This window comes from Octopus bimaculoides, chromosome 5 (genome assembly GCF_046866305.1).
Source record: "Octopus bimaculoides isolate indiv1 chromosome 5, ASM4686630v1, whole genome shotgun sequence".
NCBI classification, from domain to species: domain Eukaryota; kingdom Metazoa; phylum Mollusca; class Cephalopoda; order Octopoda; family Octopodidae; genus Octopus; species Octopus bimaculoides.
The window spans coordinates 95,983,855-96,007,301 of NC_142932.1; the positions used below are offsets into that span (position 1 = coordinate 95,983,855).

Sequence of the window (23,447 nt, forward strand, 5' to 3'; positions counted from 1 at the left end):
TCACCAGCCACAATAACAAAGTCTCTGTCATTTGTTGTTGAGGTAGTCTGCAAAAGGAACTCATAGAATTGGTCCTTCTGCTCATCAGTCAGCCCAGACTGAGGGGCATAAGCAGAGATAAATGTAACTGTTAATTTACCTATGATAAGTCTCATCTTAATTATCTTTTCACATACTCTGACTACTTCAATTACTTTATCTACCCACTTTTCTGTTAACAGTCTGCCTACTCCACCCACTCCATCATTCCTGCTGACCCAGAAGAATTTGAATCTCTGTCTCTTACCCATGAGGAATCTAGCTGAGACTCCCTTCCGTCTAACTTCTTGTACACCATATACATCAACATGGCATCGCTCTAACATTTCAGCAATCTCCCCACTCTGTCCTTTCATTGTGCTAACATTGATGGTAGTGGCCCTGAGATTAAGTACTTGGGAGTGGTTGCGGTAAGGTAGTTGTGGGAATTTTGTCATCACCTGAAACGAAGATCTGCAAAAATGCTTGCCAGCTAGCATAGAGCTTTGGTACAGAGTTTATTCAGTGAATTACAATAAACCAGTCTCTCCCACCTCATTCAACATCTAGAGCAAGAGCCAACAAGTGGGTATGAGAATAAGGTGGTTACATAGGGCGTTTCAGTATTATATGTCTAAATATTCAATGGTAAAAAAAATTATTTGAAATCCTATCAAACTCAGAGTACAGTATGAGTTCTTCCTCCTCTCCTCTCATTGGTGTATTCAGAAAAGGAAAGGAATTGTCTAATAAATTCATTTGGTATGAACAAATAAGGAGAAAGAACGTCTAATTTTACTTAATATGGCATTTCAAAGTTAGTGCTTGGAGAGAAGGCTTCTCACATACACACATCAATAGAAAAACGTTAGTGTTGGCATTCTTTTCAGGTTTTGCACTATTCTGAAGGCGTGCTGTGTACTTCCAATATTGATTCATACTTACTGGGTTGTTTCATGCATACATATTTGGGCTCACTATCTCCAACATGTTCGTCTTCAAAAACTAAAAGAAATTTAATATAAAATGGGTGTATTTATTGTTAGGATATTTTAAGTGTTTCAATATTGCACGGAAAGTAGTAAAGATATCTTATAATGTATATTTTGTATATAAGCATCTCTATATAAACATGTATTGAGAAAGAAAATATATTTGAAATACAGTCAAACTGAATGTAAAGTATAAGCTCTTCCTCTTCTCATAGATGTATTGAGAAACAGAAAAATATTGCCTCATAAATTCATTTCTTATGAAAAAACAGAAAGATCAGTTTTGATAGATATGGCATATCAAATTTAGTGTTTGGAGAGAAGGTTCCTCCATAAAGTAAAATACTCAAAATTCTTTTCTATCCACAAAATGCTAATTTTTTTTTATAGAAATTACATAAAAGAAGTGCATATCGAGATCTTCAAGAGATTGAAAAATGAACACAAAACATTCGTGAATGCAATACTACTTATATCATTATTTGGTTTATTTGTTGTACAACTGAAACTTACAGAAAATAGTTTTACAAACTGGAGTCATAAAATGGTAAAATATTGGAGGTACAAATGAATGCCTGCAGGACGTTTATCATATATTCAATGGAATTCTATCATTTTCAAAGTTTAAATTGCAATCCTACCAACAAAGAAAGAATGAGCCAAATTTTTTACTAACTTGTCCTGCAATACATTTAAATACTTACCATCAGGTTTCTTTGGAATGTTAGCATAAACAGCATCCAAGTCTTTAAGAAATATAAAGGAAAATAAATAACATAGCTGTAAATAATATTTAAGATATGTTAGAAGTGTGCTAATACTACCAGAATAAATATTAAAGACACACTGAAATAATCGCATACATGTGCACACACACATACACACATCAACAGAAAAAAGTCAGTGTTAGCATTCTATTTAAGTTTTGCACTATTCTGAAGGCATGCTGTGTACTTCCAATATTAATTCATACTTACTGGGTTGTTTCATGCATACATATTTAGGCTCGCTATCTTCAGCATGTTCATCTTCAAAAACTAAAAGAAATTTAATATTAAATGGGTGTATTTATTGTTAGGATATTTGAAGTGTTTCAATATTGCACAGAAAGTAGAAAAAATATATTATAATGTATATTTTGTATATAAACATCTCTATATAAACCTGTATCGAGAAAGAAAATATATTTGAAATACAGTCAAACTGAATATAAAGTATAAGCTCTTCATCTTCTCATAGATGTATTGAGAAACATAAATTTATTTCTTATGAAAAAACAGAAAGATCAATTATGATAGATTTGGCATATCATTTGTGTCTCTGGTTTGGAACCCCTATCTTGCCCAGGATATTAATCGTCTGGAAACCGTTCAGCGACGTGCAACCAAGAGAATACCCTCCATCGGGCATTTGCCATATTCTGAACACCTTACTTCCCTGGGTATGGATACATTGAAACTCCGACATCTGGCAGCTGACTTGGCAGACGCCCATAAAATTATTAACCATCTTACTAACAATAACTCTGAGTACCTTTTCAAATTCCACTTGTCTAATACCCATGGTCATGTTTACAAAGTCAGAAAACAGCACAGCTCCCATGACTTTTGGAAACAGTTTTCCATGCTAAGAGTTGCTGAAGTATGGAACAAACTGCTGGCATCAGTTGTTAGTTGTCGGAGCACTGCATCCTTCAAAACTTCCGTGCTCCCTGAGATTCGCCAACACTACACCTGATTTTCTCCCCTCCATACACATGCAAACATGTATCTGACTCATACACTGTTCACTTTCCAGACATTTGTACAATATTGCATATGCTTTATGCACACTTTTGACAAGTTGTAGTGCACCTGAGCACTGTATACACTTAATATGGCAAATTATGAAAAATGTATGCACTGGATTATTAATATGGATTAATATGTGTAAGAAGTCAAGTTCTTTGTATTTGCAATGGGATTTTCACATTTTTAAACTTTTCTAATTAAAAACATATGTATGTTATTAAGCTGTATGTTCTACTCAAAGAAAGGATAAGCTAAGATATTTGTTAACTCTTGCTTTAAGGACTATAATTTTATTAATGAATTGCCTATGTGCTAACAATCAAGTTTCTTAGAAATAAGCACCATCTTTGTTTTCAAGAAATTTTATAAAAGTATAAATAATGTGACTATAAATAACATTTAAAATATGTTGCTAGTATGTTGCGAATGCACATGCACACACACATACATACACAAAATGATAGAATATATTTAGATTGTTATAAAGTGTAGTCATTAGCTTTCTGTTCAAGTTTATACTATTTTGGGATTATGTTGTGTGCTATCAATATTGATTATACTTACCAGGGAGTTGTAGGCACATGTTTTGGAGTTCACTAACTTCAATATAATGATCATCCACAGCTTCAAAACATTAGATAAAGAGGGACATATTTATAGCTTGAAGAGAATGTATTAAATATTTTTATGTTGAAATCCATCAAACTGAACATAAAGTATAAGTTCTTCATCTTCGTATTGATGTATTTAAATAAAGAATAGTATTACCTAATAAATTCATTTGATATAAGTAAGCAAAGAGGAAATCATTGTTGTGGCCAATGCCAGCACCACCTGACTGGCATCCGTGCCGGTGGCATGTAAAAAGCAGCATTTGAATGTCGCCGATGCCAGTGCCGCCTGACTGGCAACTGTGCCTGTGGTATATAGAAAGCATCATTTGAGTGTGGTCGATGCCAGTGCCACCTGACTGGCCTCCATGCTGGTGGCACGTAAAAAGCACCCTCTAGACTCTTGGAGTGGTTGGCACTAAGAAGGGCATCCAGCTGTAGAAACTTCGCCAGAACAGATTGAAGCCTGGTGCAGCCTCCTGGTTTACTAGTCCTCAGTCAAACCATCCAACTCATGCCAGCATAGAAAGCAGACATTAGAAGAAGAAGGGGAAGAAGAAGAAGAAGAAGAAGAAGAAGAAGAAGAAGAAGAAGAAGAAGAAGAAGAAGAAGAAGAAGAAGAAGAAGAAGAAAAAGAAGAAGAAGAAGAAGAAGAAGAAGAAGAAGAAGAAGAAGAAGAAGAAGAAGAAGAAGAAGAAAAAGAAGAAGAAGAAGAAGAAGAAGAAGAAGAAGAAGAAGAAGAAGAAGAAGAAGAAGAAGAAGAAAGCAATAAAAATTATATTCCACATGCAAAATGCTAATTTCAATACAGAAATTATATAACAGTGGTATTTACAGAAGGTTCAAAGGTGAAATTTCATTCAAAGAAATTTGAACTCAGAACATAGTATGACTAAATTTAATATTGATTTCAAATTTTGACACAGAACCATCAATTTCAAAGAGGGGAGAAGTTGATTGCATTGACCCCAGTGTTCAACTTGTACTTATTTTATCGATCTTAAGAGAATGAAAGGCAAAGTCAACCTCAGTGGAATTTGAACTCAGACCGTAAAGATGGACGAAATGCCACTAAGCATTTTGCCTGGCATGCTAATAATTCTACCACCTTGCTGTCTATAGACTAAATTTAATATTACTTAGTGTTTCATATGTCACTATTTCTGTAACATATTTCACTGATATTTTAAAATAATCATGTTACCATTAAGAGAAACTGTTCAAAAATCTGTCTAGTGACAGATTTTTAAAGATTATTTTCATGCTAGTGGTATCCAAAAGCAGGACTCATTGTGGTTACCTCAACAAAAGCAGTTCATTTCAGTGTATAATATTCCCCATTGAAAATCTCATCCAAACTATTTGTCTCATCTTCAAGCAAATGTCTAGTAAATTCATTACTAGTTATATAATTATTTTGTTTATTTGTATAAATAAAACTTACAAAATATGTTTATGAATTGGATTATCAGTGAAGGGTGCAAAAGTATGGAGTTACATAAGAAAGTTTACAAGACATTTCTTATACATGCAATGGAAATTTAACATTTTGATAGTTTTATTTATATATATATGCATAGATATTTTATTACACTGTACATTCTACTCAAAAAAAGGAATGAGCCAAGGTATTTGCTAACATATGCGTTAATGAATAGAAGTGCATCTAGGAAATGTCTATATGCTCACCTTCAGGTTTCTTTGAAAGATTATCATAAGCACCATCCAGGACTTTAAGAATTAAAGAAAAATATAAATAACATTTAAATATATTACCAGAAAAGATACTAATAGTCTCATAGTCACACACACACACATTAATAGTTTGATATAAATTATTGTTATTAACTTTCTATTCGAGTTTAGACCATTCTCAGATCTTGTTATGTACAATCCCTATCAATTATACTTACTGGAGGTGGGGTTGAATAAATAACTTAATGAGGGTTACTGACCAAATTTGTGGCTCGTGCAAAGTCCCTTCCAGCCCTAAGGTGACATGATAGGATAATGGAACAGCATAGTACGTAGGGCCATTAGACCAAAGAAACAAGCCTGGAAGGATGGGCAGAGTAGTAGTGGCAAAGATCTATATCAGGCAACCAGAAAAGGAGCTAGAAAACGTTTATTTTACTGTTATATCCGTACACCTCCAATATCATAGTACAGTTGGTATTGTCGATGATAGATAAAGAATATACTGTAACAATACAAAATAAAAACAGCAGCAGTAATAAACACATAAGCCAACAATCAATATTTCCAATTCACTAACTTGAACTGTAACCTGTACCTGGACTTTGAAGACCAAACTACAAACTGCTGATTATGTCAGACTGCTACTATTTATATGTAATGGTCCCATCTATTTCCATCAGAGGGTGTCATACTCTCACCACAACATCTCTCCTTTTGAGATTTTCAGTTCCAAAGAAATAAAGAAATTTTATTTATTATTGTTTTTTAGTCTCTTTTTCACTTGGGCCTTATCTCTAGGTGTTCAGTCTGCTTCCGTTTTCTCACACTGGTTCTATCCAACTCCATTTCTTTTGGTACTGGGACATCAAATACATAAAAAATACTTCCATAGGAATCTTTCTCCATTCCTCAGCTGATTTATGTGTCTCTTATGTTCCTAACATGGTCCTTTAATTAGATAGTTTCTTTTTTTTTTTTTTTTTTTTGGTTACATGGCCATCCTCCCATTCTTCTTTACCATTTCTGTAGGTTTTAAAATGCACTTTGTCTCCTGTTTCAAAATATTTCATTAAACCTTTCATATTTCCTTTACATCTTTTTTTCTCTGGCAATAAATTATCATAAATCGATTCTGTTCTTCTCATGAACATCAACTCTGTGGGTGACTTTCGTGACTTTGTACATGGCTTTCTCTTATAACTCTAGAAACGTATCTCTTTAAATACTTGACATAATTCTCATATGTTCTATCATTTTTTGCCTCACTATTGTCCTGTTGCTGCAATTTCGATTTTCTTCTGGTGAAGCTAGCAACTTATTTAACCACTTCTGGCTGTAGATTATATAAAGAACTCCTTTGCACATGATTTATCCCAAACCTTCACATCTTGCCCTACTATCTGACACTATCATATCACGACGTGAAATGTCCAGTCACTAAGTAAAGAAATTTCTCTAGTTTTCAATTTTTCATCATTCTTTTATTCATTTAACATGTATTACTAACATGCTAACATTCTTCAGTTAGAATAACTTCATAACCTGTAATTCATTACTTTCTCTAATAACTTTAGAATCATATCTCTTTAAATACTTGACATAATTCTCATGTGTTCTATCATTCTTTGCCTCACTATTGTCCTCTTGCTGCTAATTCGAATTTTGCGTGGTGAATCTAGCCTTTGTTTGTTCCCAATGTGCCCATCCTTTCTTGCCCCCACTACCAATACCAGAAATCCCTTCTCTCGTACCAGTAATCTCTTCTCTTATACTGGTAATCTCTTCCCTTATACTGGAAACTCCCACATATCTCTGCCTCACTTCTGCACCAGAAGACCTACATACCTCTGTCCCTCCCTCCCTTCCAAACCACCTACTACCTTCTTTCCCTCTCTCCCCTCTCTCCCCCTCTCTCACTCTTTCTCTTTCTCTCTCTATATATAATGGACTAATCAAACAGCTGCCCATTTACTTACTTAATTTAACATTAGTATATCTATATTTATGTTTGCAGCAGTAACACTTATATTTACAATGCTCATAACACTTATATTTACTATGCTTACATTACCCCTAGTAAGGGTAACAATTTTAACATGTTTGAATGATGATATGTTAAAAGCAAGAACAACTGATGTGAAATGTCTGTTATCAAATGATCATGGAAACCTTCTTTTCAGGTGCTGAATAACATCTCTCCTTCCCATGTTCCCTCCCACGTCCCTTTCCCAGTTTTCAGAGTTGGCACTGTCAATGTAGGCACATTTAAATGTAGGTCTAGTGAGATTGTTGAGATGTTTGAACGGAGCCATGTTGATGTATGCAGTATCCAAGAGGTAAGGCAGAGAGGAGCTTCAGCCAGGTTCCTCACAGGCAAGACACATAGGTATAAAATCTTCTGGGAAGATAACAGTGATAGAGTCGGTGGTGCAAGCACACTTCTTACAGAGAAATGAGTGGATATGGTCATGGTGGTAGTAAGAGTGTGCAATAGAGTGCTTAAGCTCAGGCTAGTCTTGCCCCACAAGTTGGCCTACCAAATGAACAGAGGGACTACTTTCATGATATTCTTCTGCAGGATACCGCAAAGATGAATGACAATGATCTCATCTTTGAGGCTGAAGATTTCAATGGGCATGTCAGATGGCAGCCTGGTATCTTCCACCAATTGTCATTGGTGGAAGATACCAGGTGTATCAGTACCATAGTCAACTGCTACGTAGGCAAAGATGATGCCTTAAATAGAAATAATTACAGAGGTATCAAATTGTTGGATCAGGTGATGGAAGTTATGGAGAGAGTCATAGCATAACAAATTAGGGTGAGAGTTAGTTTAGATGAGATGCAGTTTGTCTTTGTGCCGGGTAGAAGCACCATTGATGTTATATTTCTGGTAAAACAACTTCAGGAGAAATACTTAACCAAACCTCTATACTTGGTTAGAAATACCAAACCTCTGTACTTGGCTTTTGTTGACTTGGAGAAAGCCTTTGACAAGGTCACCCAATCTCTTATCTGGTAGTCAATGCAGAAACTAGAGATGGATGAGTGGTTGGTGAGATTTCTACAAGCCTTGTACAGGGATGCTACCAGTAAGGTGAAGATGAGCAATGAATACTATGAAGAATTCAGGGTACAAGTAGGGGTTCACCAAGGATCGGTGCTCATCCCCCTCTTGTTCATCATAGTCCTCCAGGCAATAACAGAAGAATTTAAGACAGGTTTCCCCTGGGAGCTCCTCTATGCTGATGACTTTGCTCTTATAGTTGAATCCCTATCAGAACTAGAGAAGTTCAGGTATGGAAATAAGGTCTAGAATCGAAGGGCCTTAGAGTTAACCTAGTAAAAACCAAAGTTTTAGTAAGTAGGAAGGCAGACAAATCACAAATCCCTTCAGGTAGATGGCCCTGCTCAATCTGTAGAAAAGGTGTTAGGTAGAAACTCCATAAGATGTACCCAGTGTAAGATTTGAACACATAAAAGGTGCAGCAAAATCAGAGAAAGGTTAACAGGAAAAATAACTTTTATATGTGGAAGATGCACAGGTACAAAAAACACTGAAAATGTGCAGAAAACAGACTTCATCAACTGCCAGGTGATCAAGCTGGAGGTACTAGATAGCTTCCATTATCTAGGTGACCAAGTTAGTAACGGAGGTAGATGCTCCAAGAACATATCTGTGAGAATAAGATAAGGCTGGGCAATGTTCAGAGAGCTCCTACTTCTGCTGGCAACAAAGGGCCTATCTCTCAGTATGAAAGGCAGATTGTATGATACCTGTGTGCGTACAGTTATGTTACATGGTAGGGAAACACAGGCTGTGACAGCTGACATGCGTAGGCTTGAAATAAATGAAGCCAGTGTGTTTCATTAGATGTGCAATGTAAGTGTGCATGTCCAACAGAGTATAAGCATCTTGAGAGAAAAGTTAGGTATAAGAAGCATCAGATGTGGTGTGCAAGAGAGACGACTGCACTGGTATGGTCATGTGATGCATATTGACGAAGTCAGGTGTGTTGATATCTAACTGTGGAGGGAACTTGTGGTAGAGGTAGACCAAGGAAGCATGGGACAAGGTGGTGAAGCATGATCTTCAAACTCTGAGCCTCACAGAGGCAATGACCAGTTACTGAAACCTTTGGCGATATGCTGTGCTTGAGAAGACCCATCAAGCTAAGTAAAATCATGATCGTGACTGATGCTGGTGTCATGTAACTGGCACCCGTGCCAGTGGCATGTAAAGAGCACTTTTTGAGCATTGGGCCTCATGGAGGTAAAGAGGCTGAGTTCCTTTTGAGCGTTGGGCCCCACGGAGGCAAAGTGGCTGAGTTCTCTTCAAATGTTGGGCCTCATGAAGGCAAAGTGGCTGAATTCCTTTTGAGCATTAGGTCTCACAGAGGTGAGTTCCTTTCGGGTGTTAGGCCTCGCAAAGGCAAAGTTGCTGAGTTTCTTTTGAGTGTTGGGTCTCATGGAGGCAATGACTGAGATCTTTGGCTTGAGACGAAGACCCATCAAGCAAAGCAAAATCGCAATTGTGGTAGTTGCCAGTATCATTCAAATGGCACCCATGCTGGTGGCACACAAAAGTACCCATTACACTCTCAGAGTGGTTGGACTTAGGAAGGGCATCCAGCCATAGAAACCATGTCAAATCAAACTGGAGTCTGGTGCAAACTGGAGTCTTCCAGCTTGCCAGCCCCGGTCAAACCGTCCAACTTATGCCAGCATGATGATGATGATGATGATTGGGGGTGGTTACTCTACATACCCTTAAGAATTTCATTAGAACTTCGTCATTACTTGACTCATTCCTAGCTTTCCTTAACGTTCTTCTGAATATGTCCACAAATCTTTTCACCTGCCCATTTGACCTCAGGTAGTAGGAAGGAGTGAAAATATGCTTTATCACATGCATTTTACAGAAGTTCTTGAATTCATACCCCGAGAATTGTATTCCATTATCAGTGATTTAAGAGAAAAATTGGACATAAAAAGCATTAGATATAGTGTGCAAGAGAGAAGATTGCACTGGTATGATCAAGTGATGTGTATGGAGGAAAAGAGCTGCACAAAGAAGTGCCTGTCTCTAAATGTGGAAGAAACCTGTAGATGAGGTAGACCCAGGAAGACATGGGACAAAGTGGTGAAAAATTATCTTCAGGTATTGGACCTCACAGAGGAGATGACAAGGAACCAAAACATCTGGTGATTTGCTGTGCTTGAGAAGACATATCAAACTAAGTAAAATCATAGCCATCTGTACATACAGCCATGACCCTCTCAGACACATATATAACCTGTCCTCTGTCAAAACCCATCTTCCTGACACTCCACGACAGGACCCTCCACACACACACACACACACACACGCGCGCACTCTCTCTCTCTCTTTTTCTCTCTCTCTCTCCAATAAGACCCTTCCCAACCATTCCAATTCCTTTCACCACCACTTGTTATCTCTAAACAGCTTCAGTCACACTCTTTTGAAACATCCACTCTATCCCCTCTTTACTATTTATACTGCTTCTCACTGTACCATGTGAAAACTCTCTCTCTCTCTCTCTCTCTCTCTCTCTCTCTCTCTCTCTCTCTCTCTCTCTCTCTGACTGTGTCTCAGTCTTTCTCTTTAACTCTTTCCCACCTTCCTCTCCTTCTTGTCCTACTGGGGTAGCCAAATATCTACTCTTAGTAGAGATAGAGATATCTCTGTCCCTCTATCACACTCTTACCTCTTGCCTCAGATACAACCAATTCTTTTGGTTCTACTCCCTCTCTCAGCTGAAAGATCTTTGACTTGCAAGCTACTTGGTGATTCCACAGGTGCTAGTGCCAGTGCTGATGCCACATAAAAAGCACCTGTGCTGATGTTGTAAAAAGCACTTGTGTTGGTGCCAAGTAAAAAGAGCTTGTGCTAGTGCTACATGAATAGCACCCAATAGACTCTGGAAAGTGGTTGACATTAAGAAGTGCATCAAGCCTTGGAAGCCTTGTCAAAACAGACATTTGGAGCCTGGGAAGCTCTTCAGCTGGCCAGCTCCTGTCAAACTGTCCAACCCATGCCAACACAGAAAATGGACATTAAATGAAGATGATTTTATACAAAAATATATGTATGCAACATGTTTTGAACAACAATATAATGATCTTCCACTGATTCAAGAAATTAAATAATATTTGAGCAGAATTATCTGCTTGGAGAGTATGTTTTAACTATTTTACTGTTGCACAAAAGTAGTATAAAAATAATATTGAAATATATTGTAATGTATATTTTATGTATAAATGTGTATTTAGAAACAAAAATAGTGTACTGTATAATATCAGAATTTCAGAATGGCTATAGCCTTGGGCTGAAATCAATAAAAGAATAAACTTGTGCTTTAATGAATGTAATTTATTAAAGAAATGCTTATATGCTTGCCATCAGTTTTCTCCGAACCATTCATACAAGCAGTGTCCATATCTTTAAGAAATTAATACAAAGAATAGATAACATGGTTATAAATAAGATTTTTTTTAAAAACTATGTTAGTAGTGTACTGATACTACCAAAGTAAATACTAAGGAGCTAGAATCACAAACACATTCATACTCATACACATACACCAATTAATAGAAAAATGTTAGAGATTGATATTATTTAAGGTTACTTGCATTCTTTCAAGTTTCAAACTGTTCTGAAATTATGGTGTGTACTATCAATATTGACTATTTTCCACATATTCAAGAAATTAGATATAAAATGGGAATATTTTATAGACTGGATTATTAATAAAGATTAATAATTTTGAGACAATGGTAAAGATATGCAATGGAATTTAACATTTTCAAAGTTTTATCGAAGTACAGCATGTGTATTTTAAATTAGTGTCTCTGTTTAAACCAAAAATCAAATACTATTTTGAAAGTTATGGTGTAAACTAATATTGTTTATGTATGACTTCAAAGAAATAACAAACCCAGATCGATTAAATGAATACAAGTGGCCTGAGGAGTGGAAAAAGAAGGTGGTGGTGTCTGCAGTCTGTGCTGGCATGAATACTGTGTTGGCATGAATACCAAGGCTGACTACCTAAAGCTATCACTGCACATGGTCCAGAGGGTAAGGAAATAGTCAGAGGATAGTAACTCTGACATTAACACTATGGCTACTTTGGGAAACTCATAATTGTAGTAAACAAAGGGTGAGAAGTGCTGATTTCACCCAGAAAGTTAAGCAGTTCCTTGAGGAAGACCCCACCATTGGGATATGTGAGATTGTACAGCATTGATAAAATTATGAAAACTTGTGAGAATGAAGACCTTCATTACAAGATGCAGACAGGACAGCTGCTCACTCAGAAATCCTAAGAGAACCACATGAAGAGAAGTAAGGAACTTTTAAACAAGTTAAAGCATATCTTGGATTCAAACATGGTTTGGGTTTTTTTCAGATGCAAACACTTTTGGTAAAACAAAGCACACAACAAGCAAAATAACAGATGGTTAGAAGTTAGCCAACATGATGTTTCTAGGGACATGAAAAGCAAGATTCCTGTCCACATGATTTCTCTGGCATAATCAGCAATGAAGAACATCTCAAGCCCCCTCATATCTTTAATGTGGGGCTGAATGTAAACTAGGAGTTCTAGAGACTGTGATGAAGCCCAAGATTGCTTTTGTACTCAGAGTATTAGCACCTTGTTAAATAAACTTTCCCTATGGGATACTTGCAACTTAACCGTATCATCTAGTATGAAATCATTTGCAAATGTTAGAATATGTTTCCAAATTTGTAGATGTTCTGTTTGTAGGACACTTTTAAACAGATGAAGTTTGGCTATCTTTTTTTTTTCTAAGCACCATTCAAGGTTATGCACTTTACTTCATCCCATGACTCAGATATATTATCCATAGTATCCATTATGTCAAACTTCTTCCAGAAGTTTCTAATTGTTGGTTTAGCCTTTTTGTTGCTTTCATAAGTTGCTTGAAAGTTCCTTGCAGATAATATGCTTTGAAATCAGCTATCATACTTTAATGACTGGAGCAAAGAAGTTGTGTTCTTGGGGATATATTCTACTCTTATCTTATCAGAAACCCCATTTAAGTTCAGTAGGTGACTTGAGGTAGTGACTAAAAAAAGCAATGCTTTGTTGAAAATATTGTCTGTCACAGTGCCTTTCTACAGTAAGACAAAACATGTTTGTAAACCATACTTCAAAAGGCCTCTTAGTCATTCATCCCTCCTTACTTGGATGCCAGAGCAGAAGTAAATTAAATTTGGATAACTCTTGCAATCCCTTGAATTTTTCAAGTGATGCATGAATGAGGGCTTTAATCTTGTATTACCCATGACATTTCCTCAAAGAAGCATAGGATGATTTTCAGAAGCTTTAAATTCTTGTGCTGAATTTTCTTTTTGTAGGGCATGGAGTTTCCAGAAAAGCTCAGTTTCATCAACATTGTATATTATTCCGAGTATAACCCCACTTTAGATATCATGACATTCTTTCCATCTTTTTCCCTTTTTTCATATTTTTGTTTTTTTTACAGCTGTTCATGATAATTTATAGCAACCACTGTATCAATACTGGCAGCTTCACTAATCATTTTTTAATGTGTAGATTCAAACACTTCTTAAACCTTTTATATCAGTTTTTACTAATCAGAAAAGATTTTTCGTTAGAAACTTTACTTTTTTTTTACTCTAAATCATCACTCAAACATTTGGCTTTTTTTAATTACCATCAGGCTTATCAGCACATTATATAATACTGATCTTTGATCATATATTCAAGAGCTGTTCCATTTTAAGCATCACATTAGATGAAGTCATGTGGGACCGATTTTAGAGCCGACTCAAAATCTGCATACACAATTTTTGCTTTGGTCTTCTTTGAGAAACCACTAATATTGGTCATACAAAAGTAATAATCAGAGACATGATTGGTTCACTCATGTCATACCATTGGTACAGCAAAAGGCATTTCCTTCTATTTTCCATTCAGCCACTGTGTAAGCCCTGAGTAACACATGGTGCAGCATATGGGAGGTACCCACCTCTTGTCTTGATCCCCAACTTTACACCCGAAATATTTAAAGGTAGTTTTTAATTTGGTAGCAATGTTCCTCCACTGGTCTCATGGAGCAAATTTTCCATAGACACAACAAAAGTTGTCTGGGGATTTACACAGCCTCTCCTATTCATGATCTAACACAATGAACACAGTTAAAACAGTAATCACTCAGAGCAATAGATACACATACCACATGTGACAGAAGCACAAACAACACTGAGTTACCAAGAACAAATTTATGTATTTGGCATTGCACACAATACATCAGCACCATCTGTTGCTAAACTAAATAATAAACTTTCTCCTTGTTTGTTTTATTGCTGTTATTTCTTTAATTCTGAATTAAGACCGCTTTCATTTGAGCAAATTTTATAATACAGCCTATATCTAGCTGAAAGTATAGTTATAATCTTGTGCATGCACATAACTCAAATCCTGATGTGCTAGAACAATTCTGAGTGCAGATTCAGAATCAGCATACTCGATTTAGTCTGAAACACATGCTTTTACTCCAGTAGAAAAATCTTTGTTGTCCAGTGTTATTGACAACTGTTATTGTAAAACTTGACATTTAAGTATCTGCAGGGTGTTTGACTCTGATTTATGACCAAAATGCTGAAACTGTGGCTACCATCTCTGCTATTTCTATTGACATTGTTATTGTTGTTGATATTTATATAATTTTCTTGGTTGCATCTACAGAGATATGAGAGGTGTGGCCTCAAACCACTATGGTTTGTCTGTTTGTTTACCTCCAATTACATTGTGCCACGAGCAATGTTGTTCATAATTTCCATACTGAGAATATTTATTGAGCATTTAATACCACTCATTGTATTTTTCGCTGAAAACCAAAGAGGTGAATTAACAAAATTATATAATGTTTCAACAGCAATTATGTAACTCTGATGATAATTTGCTGAAATACGTAAATGCTTATAAAGCATCAAATTTTATGTTTTCTATATTTTTTTTAATACTATTAGATGGCTTATTGTCTACACACCTACTTTGATACTCCACATCATATTGCACTGGATATAGGAGTGGGACCCACTACTGAGTCTGAACTCTGGTTATATGTCACAATCTGCAGGGTGTATATTCTTCACACACATGCACGCACACACACATACACGCACACACACACACACACATATATATATATATATATCTATATATATATACACAAATTCCAACATATATTTAACCAGGAGAGTTTGAAGAATATGTATCTCAATGTAGTTAACAAATCTTAATAATGTGTAAAACATACCAACCTCTTATTTTGTGGAATTTATAAGCAAGAAGCCTCAAAGTTATTAATAATAATAATACACTTCCTACAGTACAACAAATAGTTGTTACCAAAAAGTCTTCTGTAATTTCTGAAAAGATATATTAAAAAGACCCTGCATTAATATATTAAAAAGATAAAGGGCTATGAAGAATTTTTCACTAATTATCTGTCCTATATTGTATGGTCAGTAGATACTGGGGTACACAGTTGCTGCTGAAGACTTCAAAAACAATAAAAATGCACACACAGTTGTACACCCTTTTTATATCAGCACAGATATTGTACAGACAGTTTGTTTACAATCATTGTAACACAAAGTGTTAGCTAAAAGCACTATGAATATGTTCTATAGTACATTATAGTAATGTATTAATAAGCTTCAGAGTTTTCAGGTCATACTTCAAAGTTTATAGTTTTTCTGCAGTGTGTCCTTATTATACCATCATTTCATTCCACATCCATTTCTCTCTACCACACATTTAATCCAACAAAAATGCCTTTTCATTATACATCCACTGAAAAAAATCAATTTCTCAGCTTCAACTCAGTCAGTGATACATGTTAGTATTGCACATCCAACAAATGGTGTTAATTCCATTCCTAACCAATATTCATATCGTTCTTTCATGCATCATTTCAACTCCTCACAAATGCACCATGCCATCTACCTTTCATATGAAGCTGCAAATTCTTTTCATTTTTAATAAGGGAAGAAAATTTTAGCACTTCTTGTAATCTATTCCAGCCCTAGCTACAATTCAATCACGAGTTCTACTTCTTGCACTAATCATTTTAACTACTTATCTACTACATCTAACAAGCCAAATGAAACCCTAAGGATACTGAATTAATCATTGTCTATGTTTCTACTGTCTGAATGCAGTTTTGTGCACCTAAGGCCCTGATTTCTTGACATGCAATAATCAAATTGCATTACTGTGCACAAAGTGAGGGCATACATTTCACAGTATAGAATCCACATCTTGCCTGTGTGATGTTGGTATGATGTTGTACAACTTTTGAGGTTTATCAAACACAGCCAATTCCTGCTCTTTAATTCTCCCCATATTAATAGAATTATCATCTCTGGTATACGTTATTATTAATAATAATAATAATGAAATTATTGTATATAGTGCTCAGATGTACTACAACTCATCAAAGGTGCATGTACAGTACATAGAATTATGTACAAAAGCCAGGAAAGTAAACAGTGTATAAGTCATGTTATACATGTGTGCATGTGTATGGAGGTGGGGATATCAGGTATAGTGTTGGCAAATTTCAGGAAGCATGCAGGTTTTAAAGGATGCAATGTCTCAGCAATTAACAACTGATGCAGGTAGTTTGTTTCATGCTTCAACAACTCTGAGTGTAAAAAATGTTTCTAAAAGTCATAGGAGCTGTGCTGTTTTCTGACTTTGGAGGCATGCCCACATGTGTTAGACACATGGAGCTCAAAAAAGTACTCAAGGTGGCTATTGGCACAATGCTTAATAATTTTGTAGGTGTTTTCCAAGTCAGTTGCCAAACGTCGAAGCTTCAATGTATCTATGCCCAGGGAAGCAAGGCATTCAGAGTATGGTAGATGCCTGATGGAGAATATTCACTTGGTTGCACATCTCTGAACAGTTTCCAGGAAGTCAATGTCCTGAGCAAGACAGAAGTTCCAGACTGGTGATGCAAATTCCAAATATGGCTGCACCATGGCCTTGAATAGATGGCTGGGCAGCAGCTGACAAAGGTCTTGCTAAGTGATGCCAAGACACCCTTGGCCTTCTTGACAATTTTAGAGATGTAATTTGTCCAGTGCAAATCACTGCTGACAGTAATGCCCAGGTCATGTTCACAAGAAGACTTCTTGATATTAATGTTGTGGAGAGAGTATGTGGACGCTGGGGTTTTCCTCCCAAAATGCATGGTGGTATACTTGTCCACAGCCAGCTTGAGTTGCCAGTCTATGATCCATTGTTGCATTGTGTCCAGGTCTGATTGCAGGAAAGAACTATAGTGTTCAGGATCTGTCCTTTTTATCTCAAGGTACAGCTTAATATCATCTGCATGTTTCAGCACTGTGGCATTCTTTAAATTGGCATCTATGTCATTAATGTATGCAACTAACAAAAGGGGACCAAAAACAGATTCCTGTGGTACACCAGATGATATAATTGTATGAATTGTATGCTTCCAATAGATTTTATATTGATTTTCATTTTATTGTGAGATACATCAATATTTTCTTGAATTTTTCAAGTGTATTTCTCAAAATATTTTATGTAATAATTAATTTTATTTTATTTTATTATAATTCATTTAGCAATATAAGAAATCATGCTTTTGAAATATCTATTGAATGTTACTAAATGAATACTGTCACCATGAATCTTATTTTTTGCAATGATGATATTGTTAAAGATCTTAGAAAATAAAATTATTTTGTGGATTAAGAATTAACCCAAATCATAAACACTTGCCTTGTCCATAGAATTCTAATAGTAACCATTATTCTAACAACCTCCTAACCCTTACTCTTTCTCCTTTGAGTATTAAAAAATTAAAACCCAAATCTAATCTTAAACTTTATCCCACCTGCAAAACTTAATCTAGAATCTAATTAAAGCAAAAGATTATTTTATTAATTTTTTAATAAAATAAAATATATAAAAATGAAATTATTGGAGGCACATATGATCTTTTTGTGTAGTTATAAAAAATTAAACAATAATTTATTCTATTATATATTAATTCCCTTCTTAGTAGGGTACACATTAACTCCTTATCACTTCATTTGCTGTACTATCCCATCACCACAATTCAACTAATTGACTGGGTTTCTTATGACACTTCAACAAATCCCAGAAATGTTTACACATGGGGCATGAGTGAAGTGCCTTTCTGTTTCTTGTGTACTGAAAGAGGATCCCTTCAACCTCTCCACAGAGCTGCTTCAAAGACTTAGCTGATGGCTACTAGTGTTGGTGACATGATCAAGTATTCAAGGTGGTCACAGAGGTGATAACAACATCCACTGAGTCCAGCAAGTACCACCAAGTACCATCAATGAAGATGGAGAGAGTCCCAGTTCACTGAAACATCAATCACTATGCCTACTTTCCAGAGCCCAAAACAGGCTGCCTGAGAGTGGATTCCATGGAACAGTTAAATTTTTTAGAGCACATCATACCAATTCTATCAAACAGGCAATTATGTGGGAACTGACTAAGCCCTGAGAAGAACACATGAAGGAGGCTCATGAAAGAAAGCTTGCAAAGAGCTGACAGAGCTGTGCAGAAACCAGGACTGGTAGGCACAATGTGAAGCAATGCAAGTAAGCTGCTGAGGTTTTTTGGGGCAATTATTCTGCAAGGAAGTCACTGGGCTTGAAATTACAGGTGCAGCAAAGAGGAGAACAATAAATTCTATTACTGAAACTACACAGGTCACAAGATGGATTTGGACAAAGATAGTAAACTGGTGATTTGTTGCTACTGGGATATATATAATCTGAGAGGTGATCAACCATGACTGGGTTAACTAGGTGAAGGAATCTAATGTTAAAAGACCTGAAACCCTCTAAGACCCAAGAAAAATAATTGATGAAGAATCCCAAAGCATCCATGAGATGTAATTTAAAACATGTAGTGTAAATTGTCTATTAGAATGTCCAACAATTTATTACACTGTGAAAATTCTCAGGTCTTTCTTTTTTGATAAGCAATATTTAAAACAGTGGCCCCTCATCTATAGTTGAAGGTATAATTCTGAAAGGGTTAAAAAGTTATCTTATACTTTTGAATTATTTATTAAAATATAAAATGTTCATAAACATTTTATACAATAAACTATAAGTATAAAAGCACAATAAACATTCATTACAAAGCAAAAACCAAGAAATATTTAATCAAGAAAAAGGTCAAATGTAAAGTGATCCCTATTGGAAAATATTACAAAAGGGGTCATAGAAAATTATTGACTTTAGGAACTACAGTGTAGAAACTATACAAAATTCATTTTAACTGTCATATTTTATTCTCTTCATAATATCATCATCATCATCGTTTAACGTCCGTTTTCCATGCTAGCATGGGTTGGACGGTTTGACTGGTTTGACCGGGGTCTGGGAAGCCAGGAGGCTGCACCAGGCACCAGTCTGATCTGGCAGTACTTCTACAGCTGGATGCCTTTTCTAATGCCAACTACTCCATGAGTATAGTGAGTGCTTTTTACGTGCCACAGGCACAGGGACCAGAGGAGACTGGCAACGGTCACGATCGGCTGGTGCTTTTTATGTGCCACCAGCTCAGAAGTCAGTCAATGGTGGCGCTGGCATCCGCCACGTTTGGATGGTGCTTTTTACATGCCACCTGCATAGGTATCACAACTACAATTTCCATTTGATTTTCATTTTGATGTTGATGTACTTGACACAATAGGTCTTCTCAAGCACAGCAGGCCACCCTACGATCCAAGGTAAGCACAGCAGGTCGCCCTACGGTCCAAGGTACTTTTGAATGGGCTGGGGCTGGTTTTGTGAAACTGGTGTAGGATACAGCCGTGAACTCACTTTATTTGTCAGGTCTTCGCAGTCACAGCATATCTCCAGCAGTCTCTGTCTTTCATCATTGCCTCTGTGAGGCCCAACGTTTGAAGGTCAAGCTTGACCACCTCATCCCATATTTTTCAAGGTCTACCTCTACCCCGAATTCCTTCAACTTTGGGAGTAGCACTTCTTCACACATCTCTCCTCATCCATCCTTAGTACATGACCATACCAGCACAAACGTCTCTCTTGCACGCCACATCCAATGCTTGTTATGTCCAACATTTCTCTCAGGGCGCTTACAGTCAGTCGTGTGTGCACACTGACATTACACATCCATGCTAGCTTCATTTCTTTCGAGCCTATGCATGTCCTCCACAGTCATGGCCCATGTTTCACTGCCGTGAAACATGGCAGTTCGCACACATGCATCATACAATAAACCTTTCACTCTGAGCGAGAAGCCCTTTGTCACCAGTAGGGGTAGAAGCTTTCTGAACTTTGCCCAGACTATTCTTATTCTAGTGATAACACTCTCTGAGCATTCACCCCACTACTAACTTGGTCACCTAGGTAGCGGAAGCTATCAACTACTTCTAGTTTCTCCTCCTGGAGTGTGATGGAAGCTGTTTTCTGAGCATTTGTGTTGTTTATTGCCCCTGTGCATCTGCCACACATGAAAGCTATCTTCTCGGTTAATCTTCCTTTTATGTTGCTGCATCCCTTATGTGTCCATAGCTTACACTGGGTACATCTTATGTAGTTTCTACCTACAGCTTTTCTACAGATCACGCAGGGCCACCTACCTGAGGGGATGTGTGACAGGTTCGCTTTCCTACTTACTAAGACTTTGGTCTTTGCTACATTGACTCTAAGGCCTTTTGATTCTAAACCTTGCTTCCACACCCTAAATTTCTTTTCTAGGTCCAGTAGTGATTCTGCTATGAGGGCCAGGTCATCAGCATAGAGGAGCATTTATAATAAAATCCTCTGCCTTGTCACTAACAAACACATCTGTATTTATTCTCAGTAACATGCTGTACCAGCATGGTCATAGCCACGAGAACAAAAACAAACTGAAGAAGCAACCAATCTTCACATCAGTTAATGAAGCATGTAGAAGTTAAGTGGTGTCACAAGTGTCTTATTGTCTACAAAAACCTTATCATTCTCTCCATGTTAGTAGCACTAATTACATCTTTACAAAGCCCATTGCTTTGAAAAAAAAGCATTTAAAATGTTCCTTCCCAATGATGAGCAAGTCAGATACATACATCTCAACTTTATCTGTATACAGTATGTAACTACTCACCCGTGCTCAAGTATTCCTACCCCCAGTCATAGTTCTCTCTAGAAATAATTTTGTATTAAAAATACTTATCTAGAGTTGGGATATTTAAAAGAGAAATAGTATTTATGTCCTCTGAACTACATTAAGCCAGTCAAAAAATATCAAGGAATATTGAAACCAAAGCCAACTTACATCCTTGCAATTAAAGAAATATCTGTGCTGATTTTATAAATTTGTTGAGAAATGTTTCAGACTTTATTATGCATTATGATGTTTGACTGATTCTTTTCAAATTACTCTTCTCCGTGATTGCACAGATTTAACTGCAATTATATAATGCAGCATTGAATAGTTCAGCATTATAAGCTGTGATTGTACAGAAAAACTAATAGGTTTGTTGGATTAAAATACTGATTTCAAACCCTCATAATGTTGTGATGATTTTTACTAGGAAAAGTGGAGTTACATGTTGGAATTTTACATACATATAGTTGTTTGCTAGGGTCCTATTATTAGCACCTTCTATTCTAATCATTATAGTTATTGAATTTTAAGACATGATTTCAGAACTATTTTTGAGAAAATTGGCTAAGGTCTTATAGCAGAGTTTGTTGAATAATTGTGACGAATATTTCACATTTAAAAGAAAGATCTGTAGACTAAAGGCCTAAAAGTCAACATGACAGCTTCAATTTATTCAAGCCAGAGAACAGTTTAAATTTCTTCCATTCTACATAATATTATTTCCCTGTAAAAATCAGAGTATATTTTATAATTATAGTCTAGATTGGGGCTGGAGAACCCCTCCTCAGTGTTCAGATTTTAAATTACTCAATGACAGAGCCTACAAAAATTCATATGAAAAGCAAAATTAAATATCATCATCATCATCATCATCATCATTTAAAGTCCGCTTTCCATGCTAGCATGGGTTGGACGATTTGACTGGGGACTAGCGAACCGGATGGCTACACCAGACTCCAATCTAATCTAGCAGAGTTTCTACAGCTGGATGCCCTTCCTAACGCCAACCACTCTGAGAGTGTAGTGGGTGCTTTTTACATTCCACCGGCATGAGGGCCAGTCCAGCGGTACTGGCAATGGCCACGCTCAAATGGTGATTTTTTCGTGCCACTTGCACAGGAGTCAGTCCAATGCTTTGTTCACGTGCCACCGGCACAAATGCCAGTAAGGCAAAGCTGGAAATGATCGCGCAGACCGCTGCTCTGGCAGTGATCCCACTCGGATGGTGCTGTTAGTGCTTCACTGGCATGGGTGCCAGTCATCAAATTTGGTTCAGTTTCGATCTTACTTGCCCCAACAGGTCTTCACAAGCTGAGTTTAGTGTCCAATGAGGGAAGGTTGGCATGGGTGCCATTCATCAAATTTGGTTCAATTTCGATTAGTAATTTAATATATATATATATATATATATATATATATATATATAGCATACAAATGTGCTCCACAGATTCTTTACATTTCAACTCACCCCACCCCATATTGAAAAGTTCCCTCAACTCTGCTCTAGACTTTTGTTCTTTAACTAATGAAAACCACAGATGAACCATCATCTTCAAGCAATCTACTCTAAAACAATTGTGTCTAACTTGCAGTGGTATCTTGTCTCAAGGTAGTTCTGATACAATTTTTGCAATTTTTCCACCTCATGTTTGCTTTGTCATCATTTAACTTGCTATATTACATCAATTCAAATATTCAGTTGTAAAATGTGTGTACAATTAACAGATTTATTAAATATTCTTGAAGGAGCTATTTGGAATCTTATAAGTAAAATAACTAAATAGATTTAACTAATTTGGACCAGTAAAAGGTCAAAAAGAAGTATTATTTCAGTATTTATATGTAACAGTTCACTCTTTCCATATTTCAGTAGAAAGTTTTATCCCATTCATGTCATTTCCATTCTTATTTAGTTATCTTTTGCTTAATAAACAATTAAAGTAGGTAACTTGAAAACCTGATTACTAAAGTTAAAGGAATGGTTTTTCAATGAAAGTTTGCCTCTAGCAATTTCCTAGTATATTCATTAAGGGACTATTATTATTACATCCAAATGTAAACACTAAACAAAAAACAAAACTAATATTCTATATAACATGAAACAATATTTTAAGTGATTAAAGA

At 36.2% G+C, this 23,447-nt stretch overlaps 1 protein-coding gene across 6 annotated transcripts in view; it reads right to left on the bottom strand.

The window, feature by feature from the left end:
* The window catches only part of LOC106869178 (uncharacterized), a 103,974-nt gene that overhangs the window by 24,449 nt on the left and 56,078 nt on the right, over positions 1 to 23,447 (bottom strand). For 3 of the 6 annotated variants that reach the window (XM_052968286.2, XM_014914800.3, XM_089352718.1), the window contains 6 exons: positions 15,449 to 15,556; positions 5,101 to 5,142; positions 3,365 to 3,424; positions 1,988 to 2,047; positions 1,715 to 1,756; positions 964 to 1,023 (listed from right to left, as the gene is read on the bottom strand). In XM_052968286.2, coding sequence (XP_052824246.2) covers positions 964 to 1,023; positions 1,715 to 1,756; positions 1,988 to 2,047; positions 3,365 to 3,424; positions 5,101 to 5,142; positions 15,449 to 15,556 — 372 coding nt within the window. Of the gene's footprint in view, positions 1 to 963; positions 1,024 to 1,714; positions 1,757 to 1,987; positions 2,048 to 3,364; positions 3,425 to 5,100; positions 5,143 to 11,439; positions 11,573 to 15,448; positions 15,557 to 23,447 lie in introns of those variants that run through there. The other 3 variants (XM_052968288.2, XM_089352717.1, XM_089352719.1) reach the window with 2 other exon arrangements.